Source organism: Mustela erminea, chromosome 1 (genome assembly GCF_009829155.1).
Source record: "Mustela erminea isolate mMusErm1 chromosome 1, mMusErm1.Pri, whole genome shotgun sequence".
NCBI lineage: Eukaryota > Metazoa > Chordata > Mammalia > Carnivora > Mustelidae > Mustela > Mustela erminea.
Genome location: NC_045614.1, coordinates 107,759,351 through 107,783,586, shown reverse-complemented (window position 1 = coordinate 107,783,586; position 24,236 = coordinate 107,759,351). Strand labels below are relative to the sequence as shown.

The following is a 24,236-nucleotide window of genomic DNA, read 5'->3' as shown; positions in this document are numbered from 1 at the left end:
GGTTTTGAAGAGAATGCTTGGCAATCATCTTGGTGTTAGCTGACAATTGAGCGCTCCACTAGAGATGTTGGCTGGGCTGCTTTCATCCCTTTCACCTAGCCTCTCCATGTAACTCGCTGAGTTTCTCATAACGTAGAGATATTAGGACAGTCAGATTTCTTTTTTTTTTTTTTTTATTTCCAGCATAACAGTATTCATTATTTTTGCACCACACCCCGTGCTCCATGCAATCCGTGCCCTCTATAATACCCACCACCTGGTACCCCAACCTCCCACCCCCCGTCCCTTCAAAACCCTCAGATTGTTTTTCAGAGTCCATAGTCTCTCATGGTTCACCTCCGCTTCCAATTTCCCCCAACTCCCTTCTCCACTCTAAGTCCTCATGTCCTCCATGCTATTTGTTATGCTCCACAAATAAGTGAAACCATATGATAATTGACTCTCTCTGCTTGACTTATTTCACTCAGCATAATCTCTTCCAGTCCCGTCCATGTTGCTACAAAAGTTGGGTATTCATCCTTTCTGATGGAGGCATAATACTCTATCCCCAGGGGTACAGGTCTGTGAATCACCAGGTTTACACACTTCACAGCACTCACCAAAGCACATACCCTCCCCAATGTCCATAATCCCACCTCCTTCTCCCAAACCCCCTCCCCCCAGCAACCCTCAGTTTGTTTTGTGAGATTAAAAGTCACTTATGGTTTGTCTCCCTCCCAATCCCATCTTGTTTCATTTATTCTTCTCCTACCCACTTAAGACAGTCAGATTTCTTACAAGTCCACTGACCTCTTTCAGAGCATGAAAGCAGAAGTTGCCTAGTCTTCTTAGTGCCAGGACTTACAAGTCTCAAATGCCACTTCTGTTGCATGTCATTGATCAGTGTCATCACAGGTCCAGCCCAGAGTCAACGGGAGGAGAATTCAACTCCACACTTTGATGGAGGCTACAAAGCTGTTTTGAAGGAGGACATATGTGATGGGAAATGATGCTGTGGTCACTCTTGCAGATACAACTTTTGGCACATTTACCTCACATCTCCTACTTCTTTCCCTCACACGTAGGCACTGTAACTGATATGTCTTTTTCTTATTTATATTTTTATACCGTTAGTATAACTCTCTCTAACACTGAATCCCTTTTACACATCAAGCACTGTCCACATAGAGCCAAACAAAACACTGAGGAAATTTCACAAATGTGTGATAGAACAGGGATTTCCTTGATGTCTTTAGCCAAAAATCTGCTAAGGCCATCACATTGCTGATGACTTAAGCTTCACAGATTCATCCTTTTTCTTTCCTCTCAACTTGAACTTATAACCCTGCCCTTCAAGTTACAAATATGATGGGGAAAATCACATGTAGAAAAAGTTTCCTAAATTATGGGTCTCCTGCAGAAAAAGAGACAGTGTGGTTCATCCTTTCAAGGTAGATTCCAGTCTCTTCCAGTTTGAAGCTCTGCTTTTAATTAAGACCTTTCTCCATACATAATTTTCTTGTTGTTGTAACTCCAGCACACTAAGCCCTGAGGTTAGGCACATTTTATCATACCTCATACTACTGAAATTTGCTTTCTCAGTGTTAGTTCATGTCTCTCCTTATGTTATGCTCCTTGCACTAATCAGTACTTGTGCCGGTATGCTTAACATCCCTGTATGTGAAAGTGGTTGATGTTCTACCCTAGGCCCTGCCAAGTCTTCTGGATGAGATTCTCCTACCTCACTGTTTCTTGGCTGCACTCTTATGGCAGTCGTGGAAACACCTCCTAAATGACAATGGTGTCATAATTGTTTTCCACATTAGAAATGTATTTATTTGCAATAAATGAAAGGACTTTAAACAAAAAATAGGCTTCAGGATACAATGGTATATAAGCTAAAGATTTCTCTTGCAAAGTAAGATTTCTGTCTTTTAAACCCAGTTGTTTCTCTGAAAAATTTTAGTTACATCTACTGTCTATTAAGATCTTGGTTTTTTCCTTAAAACTCATTTCCAAAAAACACATTTTTCTTTCTTTCTTTTTTTTTATATATATTTTTAAAAGATTTTTATTTATTTATTTGACAGACAGAGATCACAAGTAGGCAGAGAGGCAGGCAGAGAGAGAGGAGGAAGCAGGCTCCCTGCTGAGCAGAGAGCCCGATGCGGGGCTCGATCCCAGGACCCTGAGACCATGACCTGAGCCAAAGGCAGAGGCTTTAACCCACTGAGCCACCCAGGCATCCCCAAAAAACACATTTTTCTTAAAAAACTTACAACTTACTTTTTAGGGGCGCCTGGGTGGCTCAGTTGATTAAACATCTGCCTTCAGCTCCAGTCATGATCTCGTGGTCCTGGGATCAAGCCCCCTGTCGGGTTTCCTCCCACCCTCCTCTTGCATGTGTGTGCATGCTCTATGTCTCTCTCTCTCTCTCTCTCTCTCTCCAATAAACAAAATCTTTTTTTAAACTTACTTTTTAAAAGATATTGTTTGATTAGCATAGTCAGGATCTGCTTTAATAATCCTTTACTAAATGCTTTATCTGTTTATTCAACACATATGTTATGAGCAGATACTGTGTGCCAACACTATTCTGAGGATATAGTAGTGATTCATATAGACAAAGTTCCACTTTGATAGATTGGATGGACACAACAGATATTTAAACATACAAGATCTGCAGAGATAACTGATTTGGAGAGAAAAGAGAGTGGGTAAGATATGGAATGACAGAGATTAAGTTATTATTTTAGATAAAGTCCAGGAGGTCTCTCTGAGAAAATGGCATTTGAGCAGCTACCTGAATAAAAATGGAGAAGCACATCCTGTAGTTTTTTGGCAGGGGGTGGGGCAAGGGTAAGGAGCTTTCCAGGAAGAGGGGCTGGTTAAGTGAAAAGGCCTTTGGGAGGAAATGAAATAAGAAAAATCCCAAAAATGAAACAACAAAAACATTTCAAAAAGGAAAGTAGGATCATATCTATTAAATAGTAGCAATAGGTTAGTTTAAAAAGAACAGAAAACTGAGCTCAGGATCTGTCATCATTAAGGTCATTGTTTACATAATAAAAAAAATAATTTGGGGATCATGGGCCTAAAAAACTCTGACTGGAAAGGGTTTAAGGAAGGACGGAGAAGTAGCAAGAGGCGATCACTGAACAGTTGAATGCTTCAAAGAGGTTCTCTATAAACAGGTACAGAAAAATGTAGTAATAGATGAAGGGGAATTTTAAGTCAAAGAAAGTTTTTGTTAAGGTGCAGTAGTACCCTTGAATGTTGTGAAGTATTTACCAGAGAGGAAAAGTGATTACTGTTGGAGAGTAATACCTGTGAACGAGTGAGAGGATGGGATGTAATCAAGACTGATATTCAACAGATGTGAATAACTACAGTCATAATGATTGCCAAAATAGTAAGCCTTTCCGGCTGGTTTATAATTTAATGCTGTCTTAACCCCCCTGACTACCCCCACCCCCACCTGGGCCACATCTTCTTTTCCTTGGGACTCCCTAGCTCTTCTCATTATCCAGAAACCAAAGGGTGACAGCTGGCACAGGGTAACTATCAACACCTGCTCTGTGGTCATGTTTGTACTTTTGTCATTCTGGTTATTAAATGTTTTGAATATGGGGTGCCTGGGTGGCTCAGTGGGTTAAAGCCTCTGCCTTCAGTTTGGGTCATGATCCCAGGGGCCGGGGACTGAGCCCCACATCGGGCTCTCAGCTCAGTGGGGAGCCTGCTTCCCCCCTCCCCCCCCCGCCTGCCTCTCTGCCTACTTGCAATCTCTCTCTCTCTGTCAAATAAATAAACAAAATCTTTAAAAAAATAAAAAAATAAATAAATGTTTTGAATATCACCCAAGGATCCAGGGCACAATGGAGTTGTTAATCTTATACAGGAGAAATAGACTGATGGATTGATAGATTTGGAAAGGGTGAGGTTGAAAGTCCTCTTTTCAGTGCTTTTATTTTCTCAGTAGTCTAAGAAACTAAGAGTAAAGAGGGACAAGGGTCCGTATAGGTAGGAGGAAAGAAGATGTATAATTAGTGTCTAATGGCATAAGAAATAAACTGGCCTGGGAAACACACAGAATTTATAGTCAATTAGCCATGGTTGGGTTATTGCCATGCAAATAAGAATGAGGAAGACAGAGGTAAGGGAAGTGAGAGTGTCTTGTAGGGAGAGATTACAATAATAGGCCATAAACTGAACTAGGAGTATAAGGGCAAGTGAGAATCAGTACCAAGCTGGTAGGGCAAAGAGATAATAAGTTCTGCTGCTGTTGAAGAATTGTAGGAGATGAGGTATTAGTAGGAGTGAATTGGGGAGGTAGAAATGGTAGGTGGAGAATGGCTGTTCAAGATTGATGAAGGAGAACAGTTTTTAGTAATGCCAAATTCTAATGAATGACCCTGGGAGTTTTGGGCTGAGATGGGGTGCAGTAAAAAATCGCTGGGCATAAGGAGGTTAAGAAAAGAGATCAGGTTGGGAGAAGGGCTATCTTTGTATACACTGAAATCACCAAGTTGCATGGTGATGGACACAATGAGAAAGAAGCTATCATCTTGAAGGATCAAGAAGTTACCAAGGGGATGTAAATAACTACCATGGGAGATGTAGGGGGTCTGAGGGTATGAGCTTCAAAGATGCTAAACATAGTTAAGAATATGGAATAAATATGTTCCAAGAGAGGCAATAACATAAAAAGAATACAACCATAGCACCACCAGGCCCAGTGGGGGTATAGGACATTCGAGAAGAGACCCATTAATTTTGAGGGCTGCTGGAAAAACAATGTTCTTAGGTGACAATTAGGTTTCAGTGAGAAGGTGGCCACGTGTGAGCCAAGGAGAGAGTCCTCAGAAGAAACCAAATCTGCCAACACCTTGTTCTTGGACTTCTAATCTCCAGAACCACGAGAAAATAAACTGTTGTTTCAAGCACTTGGGCTGTGGTATTTTGTTATGACAGTGCTGGCGTACTAACACTGTCTGCTTAGTGGAAGTCACATAATTAGTTCTAATTACAGCCTTTTTGGTGGGGAACTACTTTCTTAGGGAGTTTGTGGTGGTGAGGTAGAAGCACTGGATGCCAAGAAGAAGGGGTCTCTCTAGGAGCATGTGTAACATTGTGGGTCTCCTTTCTTGTTGTATCAAGGTCCAATGTGACTCATTTATTTGACCATATTGCTTTCCTTTAGTCTTCCTTTAATTTGGGATTCTTATTAATAATACAACTGGGTAGATATATTCATTATTTATTTAACAAATATTTATTGAGTGTCTCTTGTGTGCCAGGCACTGTTGTAGGTATTAGGGATAGTAGTGAATAAAACACATAAAAAATCCCTGCCCTTATGGAGTTCACCATCTGGTACCACTTGGCTGTAATGTTCTAGTTTTCCAATTTGACTTCTTGTGGCTAAGCGCTCCCTATTCCAATCCACGTGTTCCTTATTCCCAAATTAACCCTCTTCATGTAGAAAATGTTTTATATGACTTTCCTTTATAATAATCTACTCAATTACCTTATAAATAAGGTATTTTATTACCTTATAAATAAATCTTTATTTCTACCTGTGGCTTTTGAGTTGCAATTTAGCCCTGAATTGCATGTTTGAGATCTGCTTAAAATTAGGGATTTGTACCTCCTCTGGGAAGCCCATCTTTTGCTACTTTTTACTGTAAAATTGACATTTCAGGACATTAAAATACATAAACTCTTTATAGGAATTCAATATATATTCATTTCCTTTCATTTATTTTATCTCATTTTTTTATTAACATGTATTATTAGTTTCAGGGGTACAGGTCTGTGATTCATCGGTCTTATACAATCCACAGCGCTCACTTAGCACATAGCCTCACCAGTGTCCATCACGCAGCTACCCCATCCCTCCCATACACCTCCATTCCAAATTCCCTTAGTCTGTTTCCTGAGATTGAGTCTCTTATGGTTTGTCTCCCTCTCTGATTTTGTATAGTTTAATTCTTTCCCCTCTTCCTCTATGATCCTCTGCCTTGCTTCTCAAATTCCATGTATCAGTGAGATCATATGATAATTGTCTTTTTCTCTGATTGGCTTATTTTGCTTAGCATAATACCCTCTAGTTCTATCCACATCATTGCAAATGGCAAGATTTCATTTTCTAATGGCTGCATAATATTCCATTGTATATATATACTACATCTTTTTAATCCATTCATCTGTTGATAGACATCTGGGCTCTTTCCATAGTTTGGTTATTGTGGACATTGCTTCTATAAACATTTGGGTGCATGTGCCCCTTCGAATTGCTTACATTTGCATCTTTGGGGTAAATATCCAGGATTGTGTTTGCTGGACTGTAGGGTAGCTCCATTTTCAACTTTTTGAGGAACCTCCATACTGTTTCCAGAGTGGCTGCACCAGCTTGCATTCCCACCAACAGTGTAGGAGGGTTCCCCTTTCTCTGTATGCTTGTTAACATCTGTCGTTTTCTGACTTGTTAAGTTTAGCCATTCTGACTGGTGTGAGGTGGTATCTCACTGTGGTTTTCATTTGTATTTCCCTGATGCCAAGTGTTGTTGAGCACTTTTTCATGTGTCTGTTGGCCATTTGGATGTCTTCTTCGCACAAATATCTGTTCATGGCTTCTGCCCATTTCCTGATTGGATTATTTGTTCTTTGGGTGTTGAGTTTGATAAGTTCTTTATAGATTTTGGATACTAGCCCTTTATCTGATATGTCATTTGCAAATATCTTCTCCCATTCTGTCCATTGTCTTTTGATTTCACTGTTTCCTTTGCTGTACAAAAGCTTTTATCTTGAAGAAGTCCCAATAGTTCATTTTTGCCCTTGTTTCCCTTGCCTTTGGCAATGTGTCTAGGAAGAATTTGCTGCAGGTGAAGTCTAAGAGGCGTTCTCCTCTAGGATTTTTGATGGATTCCTGCCTCACATTTAGGTCTTTCATCCATTTTGAGTCTATTTTTGTGTGTGGTGTAAAGACATGGTCCAGTCTCATTCTTCTGTACATGGTTGTCCAATTTTCCCAACACCATTAATTGAAGCTATCACAAAGCTATAGTCATCAAGACAGTATGGTACTGGCACAAAAACAGACACATAGATCAATGGAACAGAATAGAGAACCCAGAAATGGACCCTCTCTCAACTCTATGGTGAACTAATCTTCGACAAAGCAGGAAAGAACGTCTAATGGAAAAAAAAAAAAAGTCCATTCATTTCCTTTTAAATCATCAGAAGATATTTAGTCATTTCACTCCTGTGCTAGAAGGTGCTGACCCCATAACGTGAGCTCTAATTGCTCAGGTTGAGGGTAGATACAGAGTAAGGGTGGAGGTGGGGAAGGATAGCCTGACTTTTGGGAGGATTTTAGGGTCATTTGGTCCAGCAACAGAAAGGGGCTTCTGGTCACTTTTCATTACTTTTCCTGCTGAAGGCAGCTGATTCCTGAAACATAAACATGACTTCGTATACATTTGTTTTTCTCTAGGACAGATATGTGGATGTTTTTGAGGAAAACAAATCAGTGACCCTTGGCCATATCTTATTTATCCTATTAGTCAGAATCTAGGCAGAAAACCAGACACATTCAAAATGGTTTAATTGAAAAGAATATAATGAAGGACTATTACAGAGGTGTGGGTGTGGTTCAAGGAACTAATAATAGTAGTAAGCCTTTACAACCCTAGGCCTGAAGGGCACTGGAAGAGAATGGTATTATTAGAGACCCATGAGAGCTGTAGCCATGGAAAAGAGGCTTTGGTAGAGGCGGTATAATCTGAAGGCCAGGGTATGGCCCAAACTTTGGCCTAGTTCAAGCGGGAGAGGAGTGTAATTCATAGGCTGGTATTTCTTTCCTCCCTTCTTTTGATCTTATGACAGTGCTTCCCATTGGTCCAACTCAACAGGAAGCACAAGGCAAGGAGGTCCTGGTGATGTACTCATAAATGTCAGCTCCTAGGGCAGAGCATGGCAGAGAAGTGGAGAGAATGGATTTGTAGAGGGCAACCAAAAATATCTATTACAAACATTCTCTATGACCATAAATTTAGAAAAAGTCAGTAGAAGGCAAGGAACTTAAAAATCACCATAAAACTACCTTTCTAATATTATCACCTTCCTATTCCAACATTTAACTTACTGAGTGTTCTTTCTGCCTAGTACTACTGGTTAGCAAACTTTTTTGGAAAAGGGTCTAAGAGTAAATATTTTAGATTTTGAAACATAAGAGGCAAAACTGAATGTGTTACATTATATTGACATAACCAGTTAAAATGTAATCATTTAAGCATATAAAACGCAGTCATTAAAATCCAGTGGGCTTGGGGCTCCTGGGTGGCTCAGTCAGTTGAGGGGCAGGATTCTTGATTCTGGCTCAGATCATCATATCAGGGTGGAGGGATCCAATCCCACTTCAGGATCCATGCTGGGAACCTGCTTGGGATTCCCTCTGCCTCTCCCCACTTCTCTCCTCTCCCTCTCTTAAAAAAGAAGAAAGAAAAAAAAAAAATCCTGTGGCCACAGTTGTTCACCCTTTGGCCTAGAAAGTCCTAGAAATCCTTCTCCTAAATTTTTGTTAGCCTACATTTTGTTACCCTATTTTTTTTAAAATGTCCTGTCCATATAAAACCTCTTCCCTGTGGCCTGTCAGACTGAGACTCTTTGAGTTATGAATGGAGGAAAATCCATTTTTACACGCTTGAGAGAGTAAAATTACCAGCTTAAATTTGAGAGGATGCTGGAGGTAGATCCCAGAATCCAGGAGCGGTAGGCATCGCAGCTATTCTGGGGACCTGGTTTGCTCTCATATCAGAACATGCCCTCTTTATCTCTCTTTCTCTTATCTTTGCTCGGTCTGCAGTTTGGTTTCATTGTTTACTAGTGAGCCCAAAGCTTCCGCATAGAAAACATAAAGTACCTGTCCCTCTTTAGGCAAGAATCCCAGGGAAGTATACTGCTTGACCTGTATTGGTCACACACCCATCCTTAGAGAAACAGGTGTGGGTGGTGGTGGGCGTGGTGGCTCTAGGGAGGTTCTACGATTGCACACTCTTAGGAGAGGAGCCCACAGCTGAGGACGGAGTCCCGAAGAGAGGGAGAATTCTGTTGCCAGAAGATGCAGACAGGATGTCTATTTTTGGGAGAATAAAATGTCACAATTATAGTCCAATATGTGATAATGTCTGGAACGTCTGAAACACCCCCAGTACCTAACATGGCATTTGGTAGACAGTCATGCGTTTTTTGATGAATGAATGACTCAGTTCCTCCAGCTGGTTGTGAACGCTCTCTTCTCTAAACTGGCCCAGATATCAGCTGTTGTCTAGTTCTGTAGGTTGTATTAGAGGTTTTCCGAGTCCATATATAATCTTTCCACTAATCCCGGGAGACAAGGAACGCCTGAGAGAGCCAGGCAGCAGGGAATCTCAGCCCGGAACCAGGGCACAGAATGCTGTAGACTCTGGTGACAATACCGGTCATGTTCTGGGTAACCCATGTGGCCCTTTTGTTGAGGCCTTCAGGACACAAAGGCCCCGCCGACAGACGCGACCCTCCGAGGATAGGGAGGCAGGGCCCGGGGGCGGGGGCACCGGGGGGCCCCAGCCTCGGGGGCGTCGCGCGGCACAAAGGAGACAGCAGGGAGGCGGCCGCGGGCGCCGATCTTCGCTCGCCAGCCACTCGCAGTTGCGGTTACAGACCTGCAGCTCCCCTCCCCCTCCCCACCCAGGCCCGCCCGCCTGCCCGCCTGCCCGCCCGCCTTTCTGTCTCCTCTCTCCCTCCGTACTGGACGGCCCGGGTCCATTTCCGGGCTCCGGAGATTGGGTATCGGTCGGGGCCGGGGGCGCGGGAGCAGGTGGCTGCGGCGGGGTGGCTGGGCTGCCAGCCTGGGGCGCCGGGCCGGGTCTCCGGTCGCCTTTGTCGCCAGCCCTTCCGCGGAGGCCGCTCCTCCCCCCGGTCGGCGCGCTGCCGGCCGGACTTTGCGCCGCGTCGGGCGCTGCTGCTGCGCGCGGGGCCGCGCTTGTGGCCAGCGGCGGCAAGGTAGCGGGCGGGGAAGAGGGCGGCGAGGGCCGGCCGGGACCCCGGCCCAACATGGCTGAAGTCACCATCGACCAGTCCAAGCTGCCGGGAGTCAAGGAAGGTAGGGGCCGGGGCGCGAGGCGCGCGGGGCCCCTCCCCTCTCCCAGCCTGGCTCTCTCCGGGCGGGGAACGTCGTCCTTTTGGGCCCCCGAGGCCCTCGCGCGGGCGCCTCCGGTGCCCTGGCCCTGGCGCCTTGGTCGGGGACAGAACTGACTTGAGGCTCTACTGTGGTACCTTGGGCGAGTCACTACTTAATGAGCCCGATTTCTTCCCCCGAGGAAGTGGGGGGAGAGCGGACGGCACCACCCTCAGCAAGTGGTTGTGCAGAATGTTTTACCGAAGAGCAAAGCGTTGGTGAACGCTCGAGAGCTGGGTAAATCTGAGTTATTTGTGTCCTTAAAAATCAAGGCCCAGCCTAGCTGGCTTGAAGGCTAGAAAGTGGGGAGGGGTTGACATTCAGTTCCTTGTGGAGCCTTTGTTTTGAAACTTGACTCTTTCCCTCCTTCTCTCCACTTTAACTAGCCCAGCGGCTGGCTGGCTGACTTTCCCACCTCCCTCAAGGTTTAAAAGTTTAGTCTTGGCACTGCCCAGTGCGGGCAGGCTGATGGGAAGTTGCTATAAGCATTTTTTCTTAGGAAAAGCAGGGGCAAGGGGGAACAGGGGACTGACTGGTGACCTTGATTTTTAAGGGCTCTTTATTCTGATGTCCTGGGAAATTATGGTTGATTAGTACGGGTCTGATTTAGCCACTGGCAAGTAGCCTTTTGACTTCCCTCCTCTGCTCTTGATTGTCTGCTCCAGGATCTAGCATTTTTTGTTGAAAAGATAACCTTTAGTTATCTTTGGCTCTTCTTTGGCCCCGGAAGTGTGGAAATCACAGAGTGCTATCCAGGCTTGCAAAGGTTGTCTTTGTTGTGAATGTCAATTGTTTCAGCTGAACAATGTGGCCTGGGGTGTCCTGGAAATGTGGAATTGAAAATAAGAATTTTTGCTTTCTTGGAACTGCATGTTTCAGTGACAGCTTGATTTGACTCTGATGGTCTTGTGGGTGTTCAGGCCCACCCCAAAATACCAAGTAGGCTTCACTGCTTTCTTTCCCAGAGTTCAGAACACTAGGAGATAGAGTCACTGGTTTTACGTAGAATTTTTGATGGGGCCAGGCTTGCCCTATTGTTCCTGAAGGGTCTGAGAGTTTAGGCCTGAGATCTTTCAACCTTTCAATTTCCAGCTTGGCTTTGGTGACTATTCAGGTATTCTCATGTAAATGTAGTTTTCACAGCAGTGTCAAGTCTGTTGCTTGAGTGGGAGGAAAGGCAGATTAGACTTTGAAAGTACTAGTCTCTGAGATTGGTTGTATTTAGCCTTTTGGGTTGGAGTTTTATGGACAGATATCAGTGTGTTGGATATCTCTAAAGAAAAAGTGACCCTATGTGATGTGTTGTGCTTTTTTGGGGGTGGACGATGGGTAGAGTGAACACTGGAATTCAAACACAACCTTAACAGGTTAAGTATTAATCATGTAGTGCTGTGATTTTACCCAGCCCCCTGTACCTGTTTGTGACCTGGAACAAACTTGAAACTCACTTTTTGTATATGCATTTGTATGACTCTTAGGTCTTCTGGTTTCTAACCAAAACATGAATGATGAATGATTTATTCTAGTACTTTCTTTCTCAAGGGATTCTAAAAAACACTTTCCATCTAAAAATGCAAGATGTTTCTATTCCTAAACTCTGGAATTTTAGCACATTCAAATTGGCTTTCACTTTGCATAATGTGGTGTTTGACGATCCAGTTTGCATGATAGGGTAAAGTGGGAAGGAAATTTGGTGTGGCTCTTTGGTTAAGTTAGAATTAAATACTGATTGATTTCGAAGGTGGTCAGAAATTGTAGAGATCATTGTCTTTGTAAGCTTCTGACTTTTCTGGTTCTAGGATCCTCAAAGGAAATGCTGTATTAGGCTAGGAACCTCCTAATGGGTGTAGTTTTTGACCTGGGACCCATTGAAGTATAATAAAGGGTATCTTTCTGTAATATAACTCTTAATTATGGCCCAGTAATTCCCTAACAATGTCTTTGAACCCTAATTTAAAGAGAATAAAGCTGATGCCCATGTTTCGGTAAAATACACACTGTTCTCAATACTGTTCTCAATACTGAAACTCCAACTCAGTTTGTAAAGGAAGTTTAGTGGTAAATTGCTTAATATCCTGGCATAGATTTTTAAGCTGTTTTTAAAATCCGTCTCCTCCACTTCTCTTTTCAATCTAAACTTTGGTAGATTCATATACAATTACGATTTGGGGTCATAGGGTGGATTCCAATAGAGATTAAGAATAATGCAATGGATGTCTGTGGCTTCACACTGCCTTTTCTTTGGGAGGGGTTGGGGAGCCCTGTGACCTTTGTTGTGAACATCTCAACAGAGGTCATGGGTAACAGCTGACATCAGGGAATATTTTAAAATTTTCTGTTCTATGTTAAAATCCAGTGCTTGCTTACTTACTTTTAAGGTGGTTGAAGATTTCATCATTTGGACAGACCTTTAAAAAAAAAGAAAATTACAGTAGTATTTTTACCTTAGGAAATCTCTTAAAGTAGGAGACAAAGGGACACATTTGAATTCATACGTAGATGAAAGGAATTAAGTCTAGCTAAATGTCAACACACATCATTATTTCTGGTTTAAAAGCGAATTTGGAACACACATACTTTTTATAATGCAATTACTGTTGCCAATGTTTAGGAATAGTCCTTTATTTCTCCTGAAACATTTGAGCTTCTACCCAACAAGATTTGAAATAATTCCAGCCGTTGTTTTCTTAAATCAGTAGATGTATAATTCAAATGCATCATGCAATTTGCAAATGTTAGACAAAGGTATAGTCAGGTCAGGTTCCAACAGTATTCTTTAAGTTTCTTAGTTTAGATCGGAACTGGGAGTATATTTTTCTAAAAAATGAATGCTTGTCTTCAGTTGGCAGACTTAGGATTTTGGTCAGTTTTGGCTTCTTTCCCGAATTTTCTTTCTGACACAATCGTCCAGACCCCTCACTTTCCTATTTGCCCCCTCCACTTAGATTCCCATATTGCTACTTAATTGGAGTGGCTCACTTATCATCATAATCTTGCTCCTTCTGTCTAACAGAGTTTTAACTCTTAAAATGTTGCTCTAAAAACTAATATTAGCCTGCCCATCAAAGCCATTTCTAGACTCTTAAACTTTTACCAACTCCTTTGTAATTATATAGGCATTTGAGTTTTTCCATTTATAGCCATTTAGCACAACACATCAGTTGCTACTGCCAGGCTTCTTATTTCTTCTCTTACAGTAGTAAGAAATGCATTATGTATTACGTGTTTGTACTACTCTTCAGATGGAAAGTTCCACCATCTCCAGAGTTCATTAACTCTGTGTGTGTGCGTGTGTGTCTGAATCAGTATACCTAGTGACTTATTTCTTGAAGTAAAAGCAGCTAGCTATTCTGAAATAAAATCTTTTTCTTTTGTGAAAGATAAAGTTTAATAAATTTTCAGAAATATGTCTCGAAAGCACTGATTCATTTTAGGTTCAGAACACCCCAGTGGTATAATGAGGTAAATTAAATTAATGGCACACATCCAGAATTTTAAGGGGAAAGATACAAAATTAGGTCTGGTGCAGTAAATTAAGCAAGTTTTCCCAGAGATCTAAAGCGTATCATGCGCACGCTAGGCATGTAATGTGAAGGAAGTATCTGTCAGACATACAGCATCTGGCTCCAGGGCAAACTCATTTTCTCTCTTCTTCAGAATTATACAGCAGGTTTTTGTTGTTGTTGTTGTTGCTGTTTTTTAAGGAGACAATGGCTGGATCTACCTGAGTTGGGAGATCTGTATCTTATTTATCTTTCTTTACCCTCATCTGGCTTCAGGTCTTTCACATAGCCAGAAAATATTCAGCAAATATTTGCATATGTGAATTAATGAATGAATGAATATATTATTAAATGCTCCCTGTTGGTTCAGGAATCATACATCTGGTGTAGTATATTATTATTATATATTAAAAATAATATCTTATATTCCTTTTCAGAGTCTAGGCTCTTAAAGGGCAGGGATAATGCCTTTTATCCATAGGGATTACAGATCACAGTGCCAGAATTAAATTTATTAAAGAAATACTTTTTTTTTTTTGTATAAAAACTTCTAATCTTTTTTCCCTAATGTTTATTTTCTCATAGGTGAATCTTAAAAATAGATTTTATTCTATGTAGAGATGTATAACAAAAAGTGAAAAGAAAAAGAAAAAAGAATTCTATGCTTTTCTTCTGTCCTTGGAGGTAATCATTATTAAGAATAAAATTTTAGTGAAAACACCTAACAAATGCTCTTTTGTGGTTTTGATTTTTCTTTGAGTAATAGGTTTAAAGCACTTATCTCACAATTTGGAAGTTGGAAAGAATCTTAGATACATATTTTTTAAAAAGTGTTTATCTACTGTGTGCCACCTGTTATGCAAGGGTAGTTTCACAATAAAGCATGCCCTGTGGCGCATGGACATGATCTTCATTCACTGTAGTGGAGAGGCAGTTGTGTAGAGTTCAAGGAGTTGCTGTAAAGAACCCTCTAAATTTATACTGCACCCCAAGTGCCTCTAACATAAAGGAAAAAGGAAAACTCTTCCAGTTTGTTGCTATGTGCAAAGATGCAATGCTTTCTTGTTTGAATTAATTTTTAAAAATGGATATAACTATCATTTGTAAATTATGATTTTTAATAAACTATTTTTAAGTCAGTGAATTTTTTAACTAATAGATACCTAAAGAACAACTTCTTCCATGTGTCAACTGTAAAATTAATTGATATTTAATCAAAGGATCTCAGAGTAGAAAGCATTAAAAACCACTGATCCCAACCAACCTCCTTATTTTCCAGAGGAAAGTCTTAGGGATAGAACGGGGAAGTGAGTGTACTGAACTGCTGAGGTTAAGTAGCTAGGAATTAGCACATTGGGGCTAGAATTAGAAACATTTAAAGCTGCAAATATTCTCTCCTATCTTACCTTCTCCCTCCTCCCCCATTTTCTCTCTTTTCTCCTACCTTTTCCCTTTTTCTTTCTTTTCCTCCTTCCCCTTGTCATCTCTCTCTTTTAAATTACTCTATAGATACATCAGATTAATTTTTACTGTTTTTCATTAATACTATCTTATGTTTAGAACAGTTGAATGAAAATAATGAGAACAATTTCAGTGATGTTTTGGCATTACTTTAGGGATAATTTTTGATATGAATGAGATAATATAGGCTTTATTTTTTAATTAAAACCTTTTTTTAGGTTTTATTTTTGATTCATCAAATGAATTATTGAGTGAAGTGTGGGAAGTCGCACTCTTGCCTCAATGCTGTATTTAAAAAACAAACAAACAAACAAACAAACTGCATATGTTCTCTGCTGTATTCTACCTGATGGGGCTAAACTTTAAAGGCTTGGACACTTTGAACATATAGGGAAATAAACTCAAAGAAAGCTATAGGCCATGGTTTTTCCACAGTCCTTGCCAGGGGTATAGGAGTTTTTATTGCAATAAATGAATTTGCCTTAGTGATAAAAAGCTATGTGATATTCTGCTAATAAAGAAAGCATTTATAGATACCACAAAACTTTAGGAAACTCTGCTTGAAATCCTAGTTTTCTAAGTACAACGAGCATATTTTTAAAATGAATCACTCTGAGTCATGGGGGAAAAACAAACCTATCCTAGCTGTATTTGCAGTTTCAGAAGTAGCTATGGAAGGTCTGTTGAATTAATATTTTTAACTGATGACCCACTTAAAGGTGACCTGTGCTTCAAAAGGTAAAATTAGGATACCCTAGATCTTGAATAATACCTACAAAGGATAATTGGCTTATATATGCAGAAGGATCTTGGGGATTATTTAGTCCATTTATCCCCAGATGTTTGAATTTAGAAACCAGTGCAAAAGAGTTCCCAGATATTACCATTAGAAGTCATGACAAATGTACACATACATACACACACCCATTTATTTTTACAGCATTTCATTTACAAAAAATCCTCCACATACATTAAAGTATGTATGTATGCATCTGATAGTTGGTAACCATATACACTAACATTAAAACAGAGAAAAGTTTCTCATAAACCAGAACAAGGTGTAATCAGTTTTGTTTATATATCAGTATTTTTTTCCTTTTTAGTCAGATTTACTGAGGTATAATTTATTTGCAGTAAAAACTCATCCTTAATTTACAGTTCTGAATTTTAACAAATGCATAGTCTTGTAATTATTGCGACAGTCAAGATCAGTACAGTTACATAACCCCCAAACTTCTCTACCCTTTTTCCCTGTCTCCCATTAGCCATTGATTTGTTTTCTGCCACTATAAATTTTTCCTTTGCAAAAATGTCATATCATTTGGCTTATACAGTAAGTACTTTTTTGAGTTTAGCTTCTTTCAGTTAGCATAATGTATCTGATAGTATGTTGTTTGTATTAGTAATTCTGGTTGTTCTCATTGTTGAGTTCCAGTGTTTGGCTATACCGCAGTTAGCTTATCCATTCACTTGTTGAAGAACATTTGGGTTGTTTTCACTTTTGGTGGTTATAAAGTCCCTGTAAACATTTGCATAGAGAGGTTTTTTTGGTGAAAGAAAATTTTCTTTTCTTTTGGGTAAGCACTTATGGTGGGATTGCTGGGTCATATGGTGAGTGTACAGCTTTATAAGAAACTGCCAGACTGTTTTTCGAAGTGGCTGTACCATTTTGCATTCCCACCATCCCACCAGCTCTACTTGCTCTGCATCCTTGTCCACAGTTTGCATTTTGCATTGTCAAGGGTTTTTTGTTGTTGTTTTTGTTTTTTACTTTTAGCTATTTTAATAGGTGTATAATAATACATGTGGCTTTAGTTTGCATTTCTCTAATAACTAATGATGTTAAGCCTCTTATCTTATGCTTATTTGCCAGTCTTACATATTTGTTGAAGTGTGTGTTCTAAGCTTTTGGCCCCTCTTAAAAAAATTATGCTGTTTTCTTTTTATTGAGTTTTGAGGGTTCTTTATACATTGTGGAGTCAGGTCTTATATCAGATATATATTTTACAAATGTCAATGGTTTTTAAACTTTGGTGCAACATTAGACTGTTCATGATGGGAGCTTCACTATAAACACATTGCTGGCCCTACTAGATACCAGCTAAATCTCTTGGATGTGGTCCCAGGAGTCTGTAGTTTTTATACCCAGATTATACATTTGTATTTTCCCAATGGACATTTGCAGTATACTGACGAGAATACTGTGGTCACCCTAGTGCAGGAATCCTCTCTACTCTATAATTTCTCAAGTTTTTGTAGTGGCAACTCATTTCTCTGTCAGTGTTCAAGAATGTTGAGCAGGCTTTTTTTTTTTAATCCCCCTCTCTAGTAATTGGAATTTGTTCCTCTAGGGTAGGGGTCTGTAAACTATGGACCATGGCCAAATGCAGCCTACCTACTTCTTTGTTTTCACACAGCAGGTGAGCTGAGAATGGGTTATATATTTTTTAATGGTTGAAAAAAAAGAGAAAGATTGATGACATGTGAAAATGCTTTGAAATTCATATTTCAGTTTCTATAAGTAAAGTTTTATTGGAACAAAACCATGTTTATTGTTTACATATTGCCTGTGTCTGCTTTCACGCTATGAAGGCTGAGATGAGTAATTGTGGCAGGGAGCATATGACCAGCAACGCTTAAACTTTTTATTATCTGGTACTTTATAGGAACAAATAGTAGGTTTTGCGGGACCATTTTTGATGAAACTTTAAAAAACATCCTTATTTAACTTTTTTTTTTTTTTTTGATATTCATTTGTCACCATGAGCATCCATTACAACTTTTCTTTAATATGTTGGTGTCGTTGACTATTGCTGACTGTATTCCTATGATAGTGTGTTTTAGATTGATAGTGACTTTTAAAAATATAGACAAATCCTGATTTTTCTTTTTGAAGAATAAATTTACACTCCATATATATTTCTAGGTACTTCAAAATTGATTCTCTAGATAGAAGCCATGTGTAACGAGTATTTCGTATGTCAGCTCTGTGTAAGGGTCTGTGGGCTTTCATGAATGAATTGGATGAGTAAACAGATTCAGTTTTTTAAATAATTGGATTTTTAGCTTACTGCTTATCACTGGCTCTCTTCAAAATGTGTTACTGACTTTTGCATGAAGGAAGTGTTACTTAGTCTTCTTAGAAACTTCTATCAGAAGTGCCTAGGTTGACCATTAGGCTTCGAAAGTTTAGTGTGTGATGAGTGTTTCCAGTCTCAACACAGCTCCTCAGTGACCAAATATCAGGGGAGTCTCCACTGGACTTTTTTGGCTTTTATTTTTCTAATGAGTCATAAAAGCTGAGTCACTTAATCCATTAACTTTACTCCGGGATTTTTAACTGCAAATAGAAAAAGTGTGAGTGGCTTATAAGGGTATCTTTCCTTCTTCACTGCCCCTCAATCAACAACAACATTTTTTTTCCTGTCTTTTTTTTTTTTTCTTTTTAAATTGACTGTGTAGAGGAGTCCGTAGTTTATTGCATTAATTACGTTAATATTTTAGGAGCACTTTCCTATCAAATGCTTTAAAATATAGTTTTTTTTTTTCCTTTAATATTATGAGGGTCTGTAAAATACAGAATGTTAGGGTTTGACAAATACTTTCAAAAAGTCTTTGTTGTCTAGATGGGAAACCTGAAGTAGAGAAAGAGAAAGACTTGATTAAGATTGTTATCGCCCCATCTGTACTACTTGAGCTTGCTCTAACATCTGGGCCAACAGCTATTTGGAAAGAACTGCCCATTCTCAATATCTGTATTTACAGATCACTTTCTGGCTTTGCCTACAAAAGGCCCCTTATCTTATCCCTGATGGCTGGATTTTAACTGGACTTGTCTGCTTCTCTTATTTTCCTAGGTTTCCATGGTCACACCTTATTTCAAATAGGGCTTTAGTGGACCCACAAAGCATTTCTTCGTATCTTTTTATAGTTATCTCATTAGAGCTTCACAGAGCCGATCTTCAAAAGGTCATCTTGGCTATGTGTGTATGTTGGAGAGGAGAGATTGGAGGAGAGATTGGAGGTTTAGAAATGATTAGGGAGTTATGGGTAGACCCCAGTTTACTGTGCTTTTAACATCCCTGAAGTCCAGGAACTTCGTGTCAGTGACTCTCAAGCTTCCCATACTAGGAAAACTACTAGGCTTAAGACAGGGTTGCCACAGAATTTATAGGCCAAACCCAGACACTTTGTGAGTAAAAAGAAGGATTCTAATAACTTCACCAGAGTAAATGGATACTGGTGATCACGCAGCTAAGGAGACATTGCTGAAATACCATGAGCAGTTGGATGTGACTACTGAGTGAAGTCCTTACTACAAAGCCTCTTCTGGATATGTGAAGTTTTCATTGGCACTTAAAACCTGGAGGGTACCTGTCTACCACAGATTGTCTCCAGATTCTAAATTTGTTTTCTGTTTCATAATTGATTACTGTGTAAAACATGAAAACTTGCTCTCTAGATTGTAGAACAGATATCACTAGGGTGTTGTTCATATTTGGGTTAATCAACATTTTTTTTAAGTTTACTTTCTCTTCCCTATTTTTTAAAAATATTTTATTTATTTATGTGACAGAGATCACAAGTAGGCAGAGAGGCAGGCAGAGAGAGAGGAGGAAGCAGGCTCCCTGCTGAGCAGAGAGCCCAATGTGGGGCTTGATCCCAGGACCCTGGGACCATGACCTGAGCTGAAGGCAGAGGCTTTAACCCACTGAGCCACCCCAACTTTCTCTTCCCTATTTATGGGTTCTCTCCCTATGTTCCCCACAAAATGTGGGGAACAGATGTTGAAAAGATTTATGCCAATTGAAGGGAGGTAAGAAATGTAGATGTTTCTAATCCCTGTTTACTTGGCAATATGTGATATGTCTCTCATTTTCTTTTTCATTTTAAATATAGAAGGAGGCTACATTTTTACTCTATACACCTCTGCCAAGCATCTTTTTAGTAATTGAGCTCCTCCTATAATTATTTTGCAGTATTTGCTCTAGTTTACTGAAACATTAAATAATTCTTCCTCATTGAAATCAGACTTACAGTATAAAATTTAACTTCAGCAGACGGACTTCTTTCTAAAAGGAAATACCCTCAACCTAGACTTGTAAGACCTGGTTTCACATCTCCTATTTACCACCTATTAGGTTTAAGAACTCAGAGATAATACTCCGTATCTCTAAGCTTTGGTTTTATTATCAGCTTATTGGAGATAATGTATACTGTGCCTAATACATGGGCTTGTGATGACAGTTAACTGAAGAAATGGATATGAAAACTTTCTGTAAAATGTAGTGGTATGCAATCAAGCTTGACATTACTATTCAAGTCGCCTTGTAATACTTTGACTTTTTCACTTCTTCCAGACTGTTGTTCCTGTGAGCCCTGTTGCCCTGCCTGGAGTTTCCTTCTACACTATCCAAATCTGCCTATTTCAACACCCCACCAGGCCTCTCTCAAGTGCTCATTTTCTGTTAAGTCTGTCCTGCTTCTTTTTGTAATTTCTTCAAGCCTCTTTGAACTACTTATTTCTGTAAGCAACGTGTATCATTCTCTGTATTAATTTACTCCCTTCCTCTTAACATGAGACTGGTTGCTGACGAATTTCAGTTTCTTTTTTGGATCCTTACATATAAGAGATACTCCAGAAAACTTATCAGACTGTCTGACAGCTTGTGCTCAGTGGGCTAACTGAGCTAACTGAACTAATGACACTAGATTAAGACCTATTATCATTTGCGTGAATTCACTGGGGTAGGAATAGAGGACAAGGAACAAGTCACTTTTACTTTTTATTGTCTTTTTTTCCATTTTTCAAATTTCCATAAGATGTTGATTGGTATCAAAGTTAAATCAAGGCCTAAACACACAGTAATTTCCTTTGCAGACAGTGAGCTTACTTGTTTATGGATTGACTTTAGTTATGTAAGATAATGCTGATATTTGCATATATTCCAGGAATGTTATATAGTATCATTTTGTCACTGTTACTAGAGCATCCAGTTAAGTTTAATAGATGATGTTAGGTTCCATTCAGAATTTTTGTTTGCTATTTTCTCTCAGATTTATTTTGACATAAAGGGAGCAAGGTTCTTATAAATCTTTAACTAAACAGATAAGCATAATATGTATTCTTAAAGTTTTTGAATATAAGGGGAGCTAACTGAAAAATCTGAAAGTTTTAGGTTGGAGACTAAAGAGATGGATGTACAGATTGCAAACTCGGAGTGGTTTATGATCAAAAGAGGGTGGGAAAGCACGAGCAAGAAAGAGCTCAAAGAGTTTTTGCTTTGGGCATGGATATGTCCAATTGTGCTTAATTTGGAATGGTTGTCTAACTTAAGGTACACTGTTTAGCCTCTTTCAGCTTCATATGATATATTAGGAGGTAACACTGCTTTCAAAACAGGCAGTGCTGTAAAAAACACATTTATGCTTAGAGGCAGCTATTATTTCAATTAAAAAACAAACAAACAAAATAATTTTGACTCCTTAAAAAAACCATGAAGCAAGTAAATCCTGTAGAGCAGAAAGGATTTGGAGAAGCTGTCTTCCTGTTCACAAATGCAGGCAGCCCCTGATTCTCTTTCACTTCCTCTACAGGGGAATGACATGATAACCAAGTACACTGTAGAATGTACTGAAGCCAGTTTCAGTAGCATTGCAGAGAGAAATCCAAGACATTTTAAGAACATATTCCACTTGAACTTGAAACATTTGGTGATCTTTCAGAAGCATGATGAATATGGAGAGTGCTCACTTTCCCTGGTTGTACTGTGATCATCTGGCCCTGCATAAACCTTTCAGTTAATGGCACAGTTCACATTCATATTCGTTGGACAATAAATGACTGATAACATGGTCTAATTTTACGCTGATACTGAACATTTTGTGAGAATTGCTAGTTGAAATAGGAAAAGAGTACCTTTTTTTTTTTTTTTTAATAAGGCACCAGGTTAAATGAAAGGTTCTTTTAAGATTTATTGGTCATTGAAGCTTCTATATGGAGGAATAAAAGCAGATGTTTGCCATTTTGTATTGCGGAAATAGTTGAACCATCAGCAACAATGAAGAAAGCAGTATTTGGTGCAGGAGAAAGCACAATAGTTGCTCTGTTGGGTAGTCTTTTTACAGGCTGTGATGATCACATTTTAGGTGATACGCTTGTGTCCAAGAGACAAGTGTATATAACTTATTCTGAATCGAGTACATTTCATGCAAACCTGTGTCTAAGTTGGATGAATCCTCTTTTTTAAAAGATATTTATGTGAGAGAGAGGGAGTGTGCGCCAGTGCGAGAGAGAGTTGGTGGAGGGAAGGGCAGACGGAGAAGCAGGTTCTCCCTGCTTCAGTGAGCAGGGAGTCGGACATGGGGCTTGATCCCAGGACCCTAGGATCATGACCTGAGCTGAAGGCAGAGGCTTAACAGACTGAGCCACTAGGAGCTCCAAAGTTGGATAAATTCTTAATTTGGACTGTTTCCTTATAGCTAAGGACATTGAGGTTCTGATTTGGAAAGTGACTTGTCAGAGGTCACTTGGTGAGCTATTGATTGGTGAGCTATTGACGGAAGCAGAACTAAAATTCTTTCAGGTGTCTAGGATTAAAAACTGGGCTCTTTGTACTTGTGTGTTTCTTATATGGTACAGTAAAGACATACTTCTATACATTGGGCAAGAAATATCCATATTTCTTTTTTTTTTTCATATTTCTTCCAGTAAAGATGTCAAAATGGCATGTGAATTTGGCAGAAAGTCTTCAGTAGAGCAACTTAAAGAATAGAAGTTAGGAAAATCCATCGTTTTAGGCATGCACTGTTTTAAATTTGTATGTTAGTGTGTTTATATTTTGACCAACTATACCTCTACTTAACAGTCTACCCTCCTATCATTCTTGATGTTGATTAAACTCTTAATTACATGACTTTCTTATATAATTCTACTTTGCTTTCTAACTCTGGACATTCAATTGAAAAAAAAAAAGTTTGAAGTGATGGAGATTTTTAAACATTTTATACATACTGATTTTCCTTTGACTCAGGCCCACAATATGTGTAGGAAACATCCTCCTTCAGTTGGACGTAGTTTAGAAAGAGCTATAGAAATGTAGTAAGCTGTTGATTACAGTTTAATTCTTTGCCAGGAAACATTTCTACACATCATAAGGTGAAGCAATGATTGCATATTCTATAATGGATTGTATGCTAGACAAGTGACTAGATCTGTGACTTAATCAGTGACTTAGTTAAGGGACCTCATTGGAAGAAAAATACTTAATGGAAAATAACTATGGGACATAAGAATTCCTTAATTCTGATGCTGCCAATAATAATAGGTTCCATGTATTGAGTTTCCTTTTATTGAGTGACAGGTGTGGTGTATTCCTTGGCCCCTCACGTATCTAATTTAGTTCTCAAGACATTTATTCTCATTTTTTTATTCTCATTTTACAAAGAAGGAACCTTAGGCTCAAAGAGATTAAATAACTTGCCCAGAGTTTTATAGCCATTTAAGTAAGCCATATTTGAATCCTGATCTCTATAGCTCCAAAGTTGAGGGTTTTTTTCCCCCTCTGAAATACTCTTCACACAGTAGGAAAAGTCCAAAATGGAATAATGTTGCCACTTTATATATTCTTTATTTTTGTGTTAAGGAAGAAATCTCAGCTTTCTGCTTATTGGAATTTACCTTTATGCTTCAGGTTTTGCTTTCTTCCCATAGTAGTGGCTGTGTTTCCAGCTTTTTTTAGTGAACTTTCAAAAGTTCGCATCTAACTTTTAAATACCACTAAAGTGAATACAGGTTTTTCTCAATATAATGATAATAATAATGATGATGATGATAATGGTGGGGGCTCCTAGGTGGTACAGTTGGTTAAGTGTCCGACTCTTGGTTTTGGCTCAGGTTGCGATCTCAGGGTCTTGAGATCAAGCCCTACACCAGGCTCTGTGCTCGGGGAGTCTGCTTGAGATTCTCTCGCCTTCTCCCTCTGCCACTCCTGCTTGTGTGCACAGGCTATCGCTAAAATAAATAAATAAATCTTTAAAAAATAAAGTAAAATATTCCCTCTGCTGAACTACAT

General features: G+C 39.4%; 1 protein-coding gene across 2 annotated transcripts in view; it reads left to right on the top strand.

Moving 5' to 3' along the window:
* Positions 1-9,294: 9,294 nt before the first annotated feature.
* Positions 9,295-24,236, top strand: part of CCDC50 (coiled-coil domain containing 50) — a 65,273-nt gene continuing 50,331 nt past the window's right edge. For both annotated transcript variants that reach the window (XM_032337830.1, XM_032337823.1), the window contains exon 1: positions 9,295-10,123. In XM_032337830.1, the coding sequence (XP_032193721.1) occupies positions 10,075-10,123 (49 nt within the window). In that variant the 5' untranslated portion in view covers positions 9,295-10,074. The remainder of the gene's footprint in view (positions 10,124-24,236) is intronic.